Raw genomic sequence first — 16,697 nt, 5'->3', positions numbered from 1 at the left:
ATCATAAAACAGAGCTTCCTTGGACAAATAAGATTCAGGACAATTATCATCATTGTTAGTAGTTACTGACAACTTACTGAATGACTAAATACTTCTGGAAAAGGGTACAAGTTCTTTACCTCATGAGGAATTCCATCAACCAACACACAGTGTAGACTTGATTATAACCATGCAGTACATAGTTATAATCATAATTATTGCTTGTACACCTATATAACTATGCCACTGCTCAACATCCTCACTACACTCATAGGCTGTGATTTTCCTTTTGTCTTCATCTTATCCTAGCTGTATCAACGATTGCCAAGGGTGCAATATGTATGAAAAGCAAATAACAATTTACCAAATTTCCACTATTAACAACATTGTCCCATTGACCACTGTACTTATCCTCGAGTGGCCTCTGGCCTTGATAAATTTGAGTAGTTGAACGTGTGTGTGTGTGTGTGTGATTGGAGTATCATCACTAGAAATCACCCTTCTATAGATTTGTCTTCCATTTCACAAGTCCCGGATATCAGTTAAGACCTGACATCATTTGTTAATCGAAACTAGTTCATCTATCTTGAATAACTAGCAACTCCTTGTCTGCTAAATTTATCTATTTTTAATCAAAAATCCTAATTATCCAATCTTTTTCTCAGACTACTACTGGAACGTGCTACGTCCTTTTTCTCGGCTCACTCTCTCCATTGTCATCCACTCCCCTAAAATCTAACACCTAATTTCATACAGTATTAAGTTTTTAAAAAACGTCACAAAATGGGTATTGTATAATCCTGGAGGCCTCATATAATAGATGTTGAGACTTGTACCAACTTTCACTCTTGTGCAACGTTTCCAGCTGTTTTGTAAGCACACCTGAATTGCTGCCATACATCCTAGTCTTGCAGGAACTGCTGAAAGTGTTAGATGTTAAATGCGTTACTGTAGTCAGTTAAAATTTCAACAGGTAAGCCACACTCATAAGATGTGATCTACAGCTGATATGACACTTGTTAAGTCTTGCTAAAATTGCAAATAGTGAAGGTTCGCAATCAATGTGTCATGGAGTGGATCCAACGAACGGTGCTACACCTCAAGCCAACCCTTTTCACCCATGTACAGATGCAGAATCGATTGACCAACTGCTAGTCGTACATCAACTTTTGAAACTATTGAGTCCTCCTGCTTGGCAAAATTTGAATATTTTATTCTACGATATCTACTCTGTTCAGCCAATGTGCAAAAGCAATGCAAATATGTTAAGTGGGCTCAACTTCTTTTTATTCCACTTGAAACATGCAGCCAGAGCATTTGTGTTCCTTCTGGAAGCCGTTTAGTAGTCCTGCAGACCAATTCAAATTTTGCCTATGTTTCTTCACCTCTACATTAATAAAGACTACAATCAATAGATGATGACATGTTTTGTTGTATTACCTTAACCTGGGAGTTCACAATGGATCGCATTATCATCAATACAATGTTTAAGCTAAATCCAGGACACGTCCCGCAATCCTATCATCTCTTCAACATAACCGTTTAAAAGTGCTATAGTGATTTGTGTATATGTACTTGGAATTAGGCCTTCCAGAGATGCAATATGGCAACATTGGAGCACTAATGTTGCCATTTCTTCAACATCTGTGCACGTACGTGTGCCATAAATGCATTTACAAAGATGCATGTCTGGCATAAAGATAAATCATTTTAATATAAGCGGCTACTTTCAAACAATGCTTCTCTAATAAATTCTACTTTTACTCATAAGTATGCTTTAAATGAAAAGATTCAACATCTGAAGAAAAGGTGAAAAGGTACAACTTGTATTTTTTGTTAATTTGATTACAATAGATATTTTTTGGAACCTCCATGTTTTTCTCTCGATATGATGATGTGGTTGCCATGGAAACTAACTAAAATGACCAACTCCATGAATATTAAAATTTTAAAATGAAAACTAATTGAAGATTGCTACCTTATGAACTAGTCTAACCAGTTTAGATCAAAGTGTAAAATCTGTTCTCATATTTGGCTCTGTTGCTTAAGAGACAAAGAATTTTTTAAATGATCATGGTCATTGAAAAACTTTGAGTCTCTTATCCTAAAGCATCACATTTTACTTTTAAAGGAAATCTAAATTTTATAATTGTCATCTCGTTTGGTTTCTCCCATGCGTCACACAATGTATGTGCGTGAAATTGGTAAAACTTATACCTCAAATCGACACAGAACGTGAATCTCAACGTAAATGAACAAATGTGTCCTTTTTAAAATACTTAATCATATACATTATTCAAAAATCTAATTCAACTGTGATATTGTTTCTAACTATTTATATGCATTTCCAACTAAAATAATATTAACAGATCAGTGTCTGGATATTGTCATTTGGTTCGTTAATTGTAAAAAGTTTTTGTCGTTGAGTTAATGGTTCCATTGACGAAAATTTTGACTGGGCACACCAGCATAAATTGGAAAGATATGAAGATCTATGAGAAGAATGTATCAGAAATGACTGAAAAATGTATTTTCTATCAAAGTCGGATGTGGAGGTTTTATTGCAAACTCAACCTCCACTTTTAGGAATAATCTTAATCTTTCTCTGTCAAATAAGAAAAAATACAGAAAGAAAAGGTTATCTGAATTTTTTCAGCTTTAAAATGGCTGCCATTGAAACCACATTATCTTAACCATATTACTTTAAGTTCTATAACAATTTGGTTTTGGTTTAATTAATAATTTATTGATCAAACAAAACTAATAATCAAGTTGTATTGTATTATTTACAAAATTGTGTGGTCATTAAATTAATTGAACTAAATTATTATAGAACTAAAAGTAATTTAGTATTTTAATGGTAGTCATCTTAAAGCTGAAAAGTTCAAGATAATAAAAAACAACAAAAAAATAGTAAAAAGTAAAAATCCATTGTAATTCTTTTTGTTTATAAATTTGTTCTGGCTGAGATAAGCCAGTAATCTTTGACGTTTTAGTTTTTTTGCAGTTTTTAAATTGTTTGGTTTACACCAATTTCATCTCGGTTGTGTAAAAAAAAACTTAATTGCAAGAGAATAAAATTGAAAGTCTCATCAATATTTCATGTCTTACTCTTGCAAGTCAACTTTGAAATGCAGCTCAATGTTAATTTTAACACATCTTAACTCCCATAATAGTTTTCATATTGCTATACATTTTTAAAAATATCCAAGGGATAAACCAGTTCAATTTTTTTTTTTTTTTTTGTAACCCACTGGTTTTCAAATCAGTTCCATTATCCATCTAAGTAATTAAAACTTATTGATAAAGATAATATTCTGGACAGTGGTCACTTTGAAAGCTGCATCAGAAAATAAGGCTCAATCTTTTTTTATTTTTATTTTTATTAAAAAAATGTTTTAAGAAGTCAAAAACTTCTTTTGTTAGTATTATTCCACATTTACGTCTTTTTGTTTAAAAAAGGGATTTTTTTTTAAATCCCTAATTCCATCCCCATATTTACAAATTAACCCCCCACCCCATGTGTTTTGTTTTCTCCCCCCCCCAAAATTATTATTTTTCAGCTGAATCATCATTGACTTCTAAAATCTCTTCGGCGACGCTGACCGTCTCCGTGACAATAATGTCGCCTGCATTTAACGCTTCGCTAATGGCCACCTGTTCTTCTTCGTTGTTTTCTGTTTCAATGTTGCTCATGTTCACATCTCCTTTCGCCGTGACCATTTCACACAGTTGTTTTTTGTACACCTCCGCCTCCTGCTCCTTTTGCAATAACTGTTGCTTGAAGACTTCTGCCTGCCGTTTCATCTCCTCCAGTTGACGCCTAAGATCTTCCTGTTCCTGGTCTGCTTTGCTTGGTTTTTCCTACAGAAGTTGAAATAGTAAAATAAAATTAAAAAAAATAGTGATAGTACAAGATTAAAAAAAAATTTCTTAATTGATATTCCATATATAGTAACTATGTACATAGCACAATCGCTATACATTGTCATACAAAACTTTTGATAGACAATTTGATCTTCTTTTGTGTTGATCCTAGTCCAGAAGGTTCTGCAATAGATTTTCAATTCAAATTTCTTTGCTTATGACAGTTATACTTTGATGACTCACCATTTGTTACCAAATTTCATTGATTTTTTGTAACTGTTTTTTTGCATTGAGTATTTAAAGGATTGAAGTTCAATACTAGTAGACGCAGGAAATATTTTGAATCAATAAATAAAAATCCAGGTATTGCCTTTGGAAGAAGGGTGAATGAAATAAGAAGTGGTGGAAGGAACAGAATAGAGTGGAGTCGTAATAGCAACGTAAAAGAAAGTAGAAGGATGACAAAGAAAACTAAAAAGAGATATTATATATTGTTCATTTCTAATTATGTAATTGATAATGAATGTAACACAGACCAATGAATGAGCAAATCCTCATTCAAAAATTATCAATGTTTCTAAAACTGATATTATTTCTGTTTTAATTAAATAATCAGACAAAATCTCATGTATCTCTGTGAGCATTTCTCACCTATATGCAACTTTGATAAATAAACATGGGAATATTTTGTTTTTACTATTAATAAAATATTTAATGAAATAATAACTAAAATGAATTTTTAAAGATCTTATCTCCTCTAGAATATTTTGACTGCAGAAATTCCTGTTTGGACCAAAGTATTGAAGGTTTACAATAACAGATGCCACATACCAATTCATTAGGTCCAGGCTATTAGCCACTATCTTATGTAATTTTCGGACACAGTTTTAGACATTAAGTCATTATAATAAAATACTACATTGCATCCTAGTTGCAACACCATCACAATCACAACATCCATAAAGGAAGGAGTCCCTATTTTTCTCTATAAATATTTAGTCCTCCCACTGCGACCAGTTGACACCAAGACCTAGTCTACATTTTCCTATGATACTTTCATTGCACCCATTGTAACTGGTTATTAGCTACATACACATAACAATCTTTCCATTACCCGATTAAAAAATAATAACTTCTCCCTTCACAAAATTCACAACATCTGATTGGCTGAGATGAGCCAATTCTATTATTCCAGAATCCACTTCTACAAACATAAACGAACGTTCAAGAAATTTTCCAATATGGCGGCACTTTCTATATGATGCAAGCGTGCTGAAAAAATAATACCAAATAGAAACATATTAAGTGGCCAAACCTTACACTTATCTACGCACAAATTGCCTACCCACCAATATCCCCACCCCCCAATAAAAATAAAAAAAAATGAAAAAACATTTACTTGTATCATTATTAATTTTTCAATTTGGCAGCGGCTTCTCAACCCTTACACGGTGCTATTTTTTCTTGTTTTGTTTTCGTTTATTTTTGGGGGGGCATTTTTTTTAATACTTAGATTATTTATTTTTTACCTTTACTATTACTGTGGACACTTATTTATATACTTTCCAATGATTACCTAGCCTTCCACCATGTTACTTTTCATGTTAACTGCTTCCAACCATTCGACAATGCTGTCTTTTTTCTTCTGTTTTCGTTTGTTGACACACAAACAAATTATAAAAACTTTTTATTTTTATATAAAACACATTATTAGACCCAAAGGCTGAAATAAAACCAGAAAAAATTACATTCTTATTATTTTTATTTTAGACTAAATTTATAACATTCAAAGCTGCCATATTTGGCCTTTTTTTTTACACTCTTAATTAAAACATGGTTTCATGAAAGAGCATAAAATAGGTCAAATTTGGCCTTAAACAGGCCAATCTTTTAAGCCTCAGAAAGGCCAAATTTTCAAAACAATATGGCGGCCTTGATTGTTGTATATTTAGTCTAATAAAAATGATGAAAAAATAATAAAAATGAAATTTTTTCAGCCTTTGGATCTAATAATGCTTTACATATACACTAGCTGTACCCGGCCATGAGTTGCTGTGGCTCAGTTTGTCTAAGTGGAATACAAACGCAAAAAAAAAAAAAATGTACGTCTTTTTATGTTGTCAATACCTGTGGATACCTTAGGTTTACAGTGAGGGTTTAATTTTAGTATGAACATGTATATCGTAGAAAAATTTTTTTAGCCAATTTCATTTTTGCATATAATTAGTGTATTATCAATAATAATTCGTTTTGAAAAAAATGTAAAGAAAACATTTTAAAGAATAAACCAACAAAGTAAGTGGGAGATTGATGACATTTGCTAAGGAAGATAGAAAGGAGTAGGGAAACTGATTTTTTTTAAATCAAATAAATGTTTATTTTCAGACATTTATTTTTAGAAAAAAAATAATGCTGAAATATTGATGTTCAAGTGTAATCAGCCGTATTTAATGAATTGACATGTCTCAGTAATGAAAATATCTCAAAAGTAACGCAAAACGATAAGGTATAATATAATAAATTAAGGATATAGTTTTCGAAGAAATTAAAAAATTTAGCCATTGTAATCATTTTTTTTCGTTGAATCATCGACAATTAAGTAGATAACATTGCTTATTGAGTAATGTCCAAGATCAGTCCTCGTAAAAAAAGAAAGCTACCGGAAATGGCTACGGTTGATTATGTAACGCAACCGAACAGAACGGAGTGACGGGGTCAAGACATGGAAAGACATGAAAATTATATATTTACAAAAAAAAAAAAATTACTTTAGTTTTAACACTTCTTGTGTTAGTACGAAACCCAAAAAAGGAAACTTATTTGATTATCAAATGAGAAGGAAGTATTTTAATCAGCAAAAATAATTTAGTCTTAACACTCCCTGTGCTATCACGCCCCCTCCCAAAACTTGTATTATCAAATAATAAAACAAATATTTCAATAAAAATAATTTAGTTTCAACACAAACATAATAATGTAATGAATTATATTATCTAATAATGTAGTATTTGATAATTGTACAAGAAGTGTGTTATTTGTTTTTGTTTTGTGATAACACAGGAATTGTTAAAACTATAGTAATGTTTCTGAATAAAAAGTAAGTAGTTGCCATTGTGTGTGCAAATAAAAAGCAAGAAGTTCCGTATTCATCGGTCGACATGTACAATGAAAACTTAGCATATATGGTTTTGGTATCCTAGCATAAGTATGAATACAATAAATACCGAATCCAAGATATACAGTAAATATGCATGCATGCGCAAATGTACACATTCATACAAATGCGAAATATACATGGATCGAATAGCTGCAAAATTCAAAAGAAAGCAATTGGTAAAAAGTATAAACCAAATAATGGAAAATGTAAACTCAATATATACATATGAATGTGTTTATAATTATCCAGAGAAGTGGCAATTTAGTAATGTGTATGCATTTTTTGGTCACCGACAAAAGGAGGGTGGACCTATAAATTCAACCTTATCCGTTCGTCTGTCCGCACTTTTCTCAATAACTATGCCTTGGAATTTTTTGAAATTCTGCACAAACATTAAACATGGTATAAAAAAGTAACAGAATGGATTTTCCGGGAAAACTCTGGCTGTCCCCCCTAGGGGTGTCTTTTCGATTAAAATGGCTAAAATTGACACTTTTGTGCATATTAAAAATAAGTTGATGCTTTGGAATTTTATAAAACTTTCTGAAAAGTTGTAACTGATTTCTATATAATTTTGTTTGTCTGTACTTCGTGATAACTCTTGAGTGTGCCCCAGTGGCTCTTTTAGGGCTAATAAAAACCCTCCATTTTTGGGACTATTTTACTATATTTGTCCAAAATTTTCTGTCTATGTCTATTTAGCAGTTTTGCATGGTGTTGAACTCAAATTTAAATATTTTAAGGCCTTGGGGACTTTTGGGGCTAAATGGGGGGGGGACAAATGATGGCCTTGTTCATTTCTTTGTTTGCATGGTTTTACATATATTAAGGTTTAAAACTGCACCGTTTGTTCACTTTCACCAGGATTTGACGTCCCCTGGGGACTTTTGAGGCTAAAGTAATTTTTTATCATGCCTCGTTCACTTTGCGCTCACGGGGGACCATGCATGCTTCACTTGTTTTTCCAATGTATTTAACAATGGCAGATATGGTTTTTTAATCAGAATTATCGGTGGGAGAAAGATGCTACATAGCGATGCCAGGTTTTAATGTTGAGTAAATGTTCGTTTATGTGAAATATCTCCATTCTGGAATAAGGGAACAGACAGATCGCAGCCAATCGCAGTGTAAGGGCTTTGCCAGGGGAAAATTTATTAATTTTGGATCGGAAATTTGTAAGATTATGTTATATCCATGTAGCTGATAGCGAGTTAAGGGTGGTGCAATCACAGTAGCATTGGAAAATGTATAATTCGTCCGGGTCTCAACTGGTAGTTGTGTTAGGACTAAATAATTAGGGAGAAAAATATGAATTCTTTCCTCTGTAAATGTGGCGATTGTGATGGTGTTGCTCATCGGATGCAATGTAGCATTTTATTATCACAAGTAATAAAAGTAATGGTGGTCGTAAGCTACATAAGATAGTGGTCATCAGGGTAAATGTATTGGGTTTGTATGTGGCATCTCTTGTTGAAAACCTATGGTACTTTGGACCAGAGGGGAATTTCTGCAATTAAAATATTATATCAGAGATAAATAGTTTATTTTGATTTTTGGGTCTGTCAAATAATTTACGCCACTATACTACACATTTACCCTAAATTATATTGCCTACAGAAACACTTATTTTTATATATTTGTTTTTTTTGTTTACTTCTCTTTTCCAGACTCATTATGGGCACTGCTCAGACATTACCTTTGTTTAAGTAAATTTTTACCTTAGCTCCAACTCACCAATTTGCTTTAAACAAATCTACTTCTCTCCGACCGACACTGACAACCCTCAATTTTTTGGGGGATTTATAGTCTTTGCGGGTGGGTATGCTGATAACGAATAGCAAGGTTAAATTTGGGGCAAATTCCAAAAGCTGCTCTTACCATGGCGAGGTTAGGAGTGTCTATTCCAAAAGCCGTTCTTAACACGAGGAGGTTGGTGGTGTCTATTCCGAAAGCCCTTCTTAACACGAAGTTGAGGGTGTCTATTCTGAAGGCCATTCTTAACATAGTAAGCCATAGTTTAATTTTTTACGAGGGAGGGGGGGGGGACAATGCCGGTTAATGGGTCCTGCTAGTTTACAATAAAATATAAACAAAGACTTTTTAGTTTGTGGAAAACGAACTAAAGTTAGAGAACACGTGCTTAAGTGATGGTTGAACATGGTTAAATTCGTGTTCAGTTCTGCATTAAATACTAATCCCTATTAATCCTGTGCATCAAACGGATATTATAATACATAGTTCATTGCACCTTATGTAACAAAGATCCATACAAAATTTCAGTCAGATTGGCCCAGTACTTTCCAAGAGAAAAGTGGAACAGTTAAATAGACAAAAAGAAATATAATATAGAAGTAAATTTTGAATTATTCATTCTGAAAGCTTTCCACCTAGGCAATGCTAAGTAAATACAGCTAGTTATCTAACCCCTAAATCTCCCTGGTTCTCTTTCAGGAATCAAAGCAAAGATAGCCTGGATTGTAGTATTTGAAGTTAAAGCAACTAGAAAATTCCAGCTGAAATGGGGGGGGGGGGGGGGAAATCAATAACAAACTTTAAGTTATTTGCTTTATTTTTATTTGGACTAGGGTTAGTTACTTTTTTTGAAACTTCCACAAATAATGGGAAAACTCCATGACCCCAATTAATAACCATGTGTGGATACCAACATAATTTATGATATCTAAACTCCAAATGTTGCATTGTCTTTTGGACAATTGAGTTAAGTCGATGAAGAGTAACCAAAGTTGAATTGATACATCGTTTTTGTCTTTTAATTTGTATGCATGGTTGTACACAAAACCTTTTTACAAGAGTTGAATCAAGTTCTTTCTGCAATGATCATTGGTCATCTCCGCGAGGTTGCTGCTTGTTTGAAAAGTCATCTGGGAAGATGCGGTCGAGAAGAGGGAGTCAATCTGGGTGATACTGGGAGATCTGGAGGCATCAATCATCTGAAGATGGAGCAATCATTAAATATTTAACAGATGGCAGGGAAATAAAATGCTGCAGTTTCATGGCAATCGGCAGATGCTATATGACATAGCGTTTGATGATAGCATCACTGCAATTTCATGGCAATCGGCAAAATGTTTCTTTTTTTATCGATTTGCAATTCCACTTTTCAATTTTGTATTTTCATCTTGTCATTCTCTTGCACACACACACTAGACAATCGCTGTATTAAAAAGGTGAGACATGTTGTCCACTAAAAGCAAGATTAGAAGTCCATCAAAAAGTCGTAATACGTGGAGAGATTGAAAAATCGGATATGACTGATCACATATAAAGGGAAAAGGGAAACTATCTGCCTTTATAAGACAAAGTAAAAAATTATAGACAGAGAAGAATGATGACTTGAGCATGATGACTTGAAGAAGCAGTGAGTATAGTGATGATCACCTACTAAGTAGACCTAGTATAGAATTTAACACAATATGGGATGGGAATCATTAATTACAAATAATAGATAAAAAGAAGTGTGTGTGTGTGTGTGTGTATGTGTATATATATATATATATATATGGTGGAGTTAAAAGATACAATCGATTCATTAAGAAACTTATCAGGATAATGCAAAGTTCAACAAATTGTTTTGGAGCTTATATAGAATATGAAGAAATAACATATAAGGGATGCAATGTTCTCTATCACATAGATCACTGTAGTTCTCCTATTCCCCCCCCCAACAGTTTCACTGTATTACCCTTTTCCTATCATGCCCCATTATTTTGCTCCTAATTTATCTATCGCTAGACGCATCCCAAATATGTTACCTAGCATCTTCTCTCTTCTTCTGATGAGAAGCATTAGGCTTTAAAATACCATGGTGTAAAGAGTTTTAATTATCCTACACCCTAATTGATGTATTATTCTAATTGAATAAACAAATAAATCTATATGCATCAGTATATATTTTTATATTGTCGTTTACACACACACACATATATATATATATATATATATATATATATATATATATATATATATACAGTAATCTGTAGTGATAAATAGTAAGAATGCACATCTAAAAACAAAAAAATAGTTTTAAGGCTCCTAAAATCAATACTAGAAAAGTATTTAGTAAAATTCAGTTGTAAATTACACTTTTCCAGAGGTTGAAAGCTCAGGGTCGGCACCATTCAAAATATAATTGCAAATTACTTAAGACTTCAATGCAGTCATAGCTGAGAGAACGAGAGCAAGCTACTCTTGTGGATGAAATAAAGAGTTTCATTAAAAATTCTGTGCAGATTTCAGAGTTTGATAAAAAGATTCTTAAGTTTGACAAGATATACTTATATAAGGTTGGAATTTACATTGACTGAAATGTTATGAAAATAAATCTTAATGGTAGTTCACAGAGCCTGTCAGATAACAGTGAATTGAAAATTAACCAAATTAGTCTATTTAAATTGTTTCTTTTTTGTCTTTTAAAAAGAAAAAAGAACTTACTTCCAATAATTGAGAAATAGGCACAACAGTGACTTCCTCAGCCTCAGATTCTTCGATACGACATCTCTTTGTTGGTGGCTCTTCTGTAAAATAAAACAAAATAAGCAGGTTAATTAAAAACAAAATGGATGGTAAACGAAATTCATCCAAAGGAAAGGAAAATTGAGTTTAGTTGATTTCTAGTATTGTAGTCAATATAACACTAACCATATGCATTCGAATTCATGGTCTTGTTTAAAAAGATCCGTAGAGATTTGATGTTGGCACAACTTAGTGGTTGCTTTTGTCAGCAACCGAAAAGCAAGAAAAGCTTGTTGTGAATAAAACTATAAACAGAAAGTTATGTTGTTCTTGTTGGGAGAAAAAAAAAAATAATTTGAAGAATTTGACTGGTGCTAAGTTTTGATTATTTTGTGTTTTTGTTCTTTACAAAAGATTAAATTGGGGAGAATTTTTTTCATTTCTAATTTTGATCAATTGCTGACTTCTCTCCCATTCTTTATCTATTTCTCTCAGATTGACTGTTTAAGGAACCCTCCAAGAGTCATTTTTTTATTGCAAACTTTCACTTAACACGATTGTTCGAATTGCCTAGTTAATCACAGATAGCGTTTGATCATAGAATAACCAAAAATACAAGTCTTTATTTCACACATGTAGAAGAATCTTTTAGTCAAGCCATAAAATATGAGTTTGGTCTTACTTCAGAAATAGCGTTCACAAATAAGTATATTATCAGATATGGTAGTTGTCCTAAGTAAACTTTTTAAATAGTAAACAATTTGGCTTAATATTGTGACCTTTTCAAATCATAATTAAAATTTGTCATTCCAAAATATTGTTGGGTAATCCAATCATCAAATCATGGTCAGGTGCACTTTTTAACCTTTTTAAATTGCAAATATAACTTAGTTATCTGCGTTCATCCAAAAATCAACCTGATTTATGAAATTGTAATTGAAAATCATTCTATTGATAATTCATTTAAATCAAATGTTTTCGCAAATTGTCATTCAAACATGAAAAGTATGACCTTTTTAGTCCTAAAAATCAAATTGTTTTAAAAGAAAAAAATAACTGGTGATAATTTTTCTTCTTTAATTATTGTACAGTTAATTTAACTTCATTGACCAATTAATATCTTACCAATAAATTAGAAATTGATCACTGCCAATAACAGGTAGTTGGTGTTTAATTATTACAAATAAAAATATGTCTCTGGTCATATATTTTGAGGCAATTTCTAGTTGCCTCCCTCTTATCCCAAGTTCAGTTTCATGGTTTACCTTTAATGGTTTAAATTTCATATTTTTCTATTTGTAGGGAATGTACTAAATTCAACAAAATAAAACAGTGCAACTACATAACATAAGCAAAACATGGTTGTGTTATGACTATTATTCTCATCTTGGGTGTTATTAGCACAATGTTGCGGTCGCTGCAACTTGCGACCTTCTTCAGGTGTTGAGAAAATGCTTCTTTTCCTACTAAGGAAAAAGAGGGTTGGCTCTGTATGACAAGAATTCAAACTGTTTGTTTGAGAGTAGGTCCGTAGATCATAAACAAGGTTCAATCATTAGGGGTCACTAAGATATTTGTTAAAAGTTTTTCTATGGCTCAATTTTTCAGGATATCTATACTAATTTTTAATATTAGTGAAAAAAAGATGTTTTACGAAACAGGATTGATATCCATGTGTATTTTTGTTTTTTTAAATTGAGCCATAGAAAATCTTTTAACAAATATTTTAGTGACTCCTAATGATTGAACCTTCTTTATGATCTACGGGCCGACCTTCAAACAAACACTTTGAATTCTTGTAATGTAGAACCAACCCTCTTTTTCCTTAGTAGGAAAAGCAACATGTTTTCAACACCCGAAGAAGGTCACAGGTTGCAGCGACCGAAACATTGTGCTGATAACACCCAAGATGAGAATAATAGTCCGATTAGTCAACACAACACAAGTATTCACATCTCAAATTCAGAATTGCATAAGTAAAACATTTTTTACTTTGTTAATGTTACTAATTGATGTCGGCCTCACAAAAATACATACCAGATGGGTGACCATTTGGGAAGGCTAGGTGCTGTATGTCCCTTCTAGAAAGGTTGGGTGTGGGGCCAGCACCCTCACCCTGAAAAAAGAACTCCTCACTACAAAAGCATCTACAAAGTTGTGAATGGCCAATGCTCATCCAAGGGCTCAAGTCTATGGATGGATGGGATCACAAAAATTTTTCCGGTGGCAAAAACATAGTGGACTAAAATTAGTTGCACTTTAAAATTATCCTTTGTCCTTCTTTATTTGAATTAAAAAATAATTTCTTTAATGTTGGTTGGATATAGGGTCTTATGGTGTATCAATCTTTATTGGATCATCATATACAGAAACTTATGTTTTGTATATGATTGGTGAGTAGATTCAGTTGTTTTGTAGGCATATATTTTGTAAACATTAGTTTCTATTTAACTTGCAGCCAAATATAACCCTGGCTCAGAGTGAGAATGTTACATATACTCAACCTCCAAAGGGAGATCCAAGGTCACAAATCACAACAGCGATTCTACTTTGTGTCACCTGTTCCTTCTGTGACTAAGGCATCTGAAATTAACGTTTTCCAATGGCATGGAAAAAAAAAAAAAAAGAAGAAATTCTGAATTTTGGAGAAAGACTATTAAAGATGTTAATGTTGCCTTCTCTTCTGCTAGCAGAAAAGAACATTCTCGGCTACAGATATCTTGGATGGGTGTGGCCTCTTGATTTGCAATTTGTCAATCTTCACATGTGCTGTTTGCTCAAAAGCCTTCCACTAACTGGCCTACCTCTCTTGCTCCCTCTCTCTTTCAACCATGTGACATCCCATTTTCTTCTGGCATATGTTAAGGTGACATTTGAGTGCATACTCACTAATCCCATGACCTGGTGGTTTACGGTGTACAATGTTCTGCGAACTCAAATCACCAGAAGAATACTATCAAACATACTCTTTACTATTTAGTAAACCTGAGAGTAGCGATAATTGGTTTTAGTTTTGTGTAAAATCAAAGACATTTTTTTTTAACATAGAAACAGTTTTCTTGGTTAAAATAACTGACAAAGTTTAGTTTGGTTTGTCTGTTTGATGGTAGTTGAACACTGAAATACAATACGATTTGTTGTATACAATTAATTGAACACAGATTGTTACTTTACATATAGGTCGACAGAAATAGCATGTTCATACATTTAGTGTGTAAATGGCTAGAATAGATCAGATCAGAACCCAAAATAGCAGATTTCATGGACTGTGATTGTATCCATTAAACCAATCATCCGCACCCCGACCAAACAAAAAGTCGTGAATAAATGTTACCTGTCCCTTCGACAGTCAATGCACCATCCGTTGAGCCATCTGCATTCACCGTTACTAAAACCGGTTCTTCTGTATTTCCGACATCAGTCTCATCAGTAGTTACAATTGTTATCACCTTCTGGCAAATATAACAAAAAGAAAAACAAAATTTATTAACTTTGCAGTTCTGTTTGTGGACTACCCCGCACAAAAAAAAAAAAGAAAAAAAAAAAGACTATTAAAATAGAACAGGAGAATGCAGTGAGACAAAATATTTACTCGTTTGAATAATATTTGATGCACAGTTTGTTGAATTTGATTTAAAACAAAAAACTACAAAACAGAACCGTTGAAAGAAATTCCTATTTTCTTATCTCCCTATGAAGACAGAGTTAAACACAAGGTTGGTTTTAAATGCGGGGAAAATCCTGCTTCGAAAAAAAAAAAAAAAAAAAAAAAAAAAAAAATTGGATTGGAACAAAAATCAAAATTGTCTCAGTCTAAAAGGATTTGTCATTCACTAATCTAGGATAGAGCAGATGAAATTATTTTTTAATTTTTTTTTTTTTTTTACAAGGGAATCACCACTTTTTTACAAGGGAATTCAGAGGCCATGCAAGGATAAGGGTTAAAGAGTGTACAGTGGTCAAAAAGACAATATCGTAATCGTTAGAAGTGTAAATTTGGTAAACTGGATTACTTAAGGGGAACGGCTCATCAAGAACTTGTTTACATTAGACTTGAAGACGGTTATATTGTATTCAGCTGGAAAGCAGATAAATGGAAGAGAGTTCCACACGCGTGCAGTTCTAAGAAAGAAGCCTTGTTCATGGAATCTACGTTTAGGTTTAGCCACAGATAAAGAGTGGGGGAAATTTTTGATAGTGTTTCCAGTTAAACGAGTGTTTCTTGTGAATGTTTGGCGAGGGGGGACCGTAGATTGGAGCTCAGACGAGCACTTGCCATGAAAATAATGGTAAAACTGAGACAGGCTCTTCTGTGAGATAGAGGTTGCAGGGAAGAGAAACGGTTATCTCCCACTAGGCTATGAAGTCTATTTTGAACTCTGTCAAGGCAGGAAGAGCTGCTTCTAGCAGCTCCTGTCCAGATGTGGCAAAAATACTCCATCCTTGGACGTACCTGGCTCTTATATAGGATGAGAATTGTATTACCAGTAGATATCCACTGGCTCGATAGAAGGATCCCATGATTTTTACAGCGACCTTGGCAATGGATTGGATGCACATGTTCCATTTTAGATGAGAAATAAAGTGTTCAGGAACAGTCGCCTGTTCTTGTAAGGGAGTAAAATTGAGATAGGATAGTCCGAGAATTCAAACCTGGGAAGCTAGGTTTGGAATTAAGAATTTCGATCATAAGTTTAAAATAAATAATACAGATATGTTATTGAAAAGGAATGTGTTGTTAATAATGTTATTGAAAAAGGAATTTGATGATTCAATTCTGTTTATGAAAATGAAATTAAATTAAAATAAGGAATTTGAAACGAAAATGATAAACACATTTGTAAAATAGGTTAGTCGGAAACGAAGTTAGAGAATTTTTCCTTGCAAGTATGTGTGGTCGATGCACGTGTTTTGGGCATGTTTTAGACAATGTGAGGCATGTCAGGCCACAGGACCGATATGCATGTTGTTTGGTCATGCAATGACGTCATGAGTAAGAGAGGAGTTCTCTATATAGTGAGAGCTTTAGGAGGGGAGTCAGTCAGAGAGAAGTCAGTGCCAGGACAGGGTCGGATAGACAGAGCTGACATCCGCCTTGGAAACGAAGGTTAGAAGAAGGAAATGACTTTGAATTCCTTGATGCGAAGCCATTGACCGGTCGAATGGAATAAACGAACATCATATTTTTGTAACTGTCGTCTTCGTGTTATGTCATTCAACA

At 33.2% G+C, this 16,697-nt stretch overlaps 1 protein-coding gene across 3 annotated transcripts in view; it reads right to left on the bottom strand.

The window, feature by feature from the left end:
* Nucleotides 1-2,893: 2,893 nt before the first annotated feature.
* LOC145288721 (uncharacterized) overlaps nucleotides 2,894-16,697 on the bottom strand; it is a 58,115-nt gene continuing 44,311 nt past the window's right edge. For all 3 annotated transcript variants that reach the window (XM_080136352.1, XM_080136351.1, XM_080136353.1), the window contains 3 exons: nucleotides 14,811-14,928; nucleotides 11,456-11,538; nucleotides 2,894-3,843 (listed from right to left, as the gene is read on the bottom strand). In XM_080136352.1, the coding sequence (XP_079992478.1) occupies nucleotides 3,532-3,843; nucleotides 11,456-11,538; nucleotides 14,811-14,928 (513 nt within the window). In that variant the 3' untranslated portion in view covers nucleotides 2,894-3,531. The remainder of the gene's footprint in view (nucleotides 3,844-11,455; nucleotides 11,539-14,810; nucleotides 14,929-16,697) is intronic.

This window comes from Euprymna scolopes, chromosome 2, assembly GCF_053919585.1.
Source record: "Euprymna scolopes isolate OS-2025 chromosome 2, ASM5391958v1, whole genome shotgun sequence".
NCBI lineage: Eukaryota > Metazoa > Mollusca > Cephalopoda > Sepiida > Sepiolidae > Euprymna > Euprymna scolopes.
This window is presented reverse-complemented; position numbering and strand designations above follow the sequence as displayed.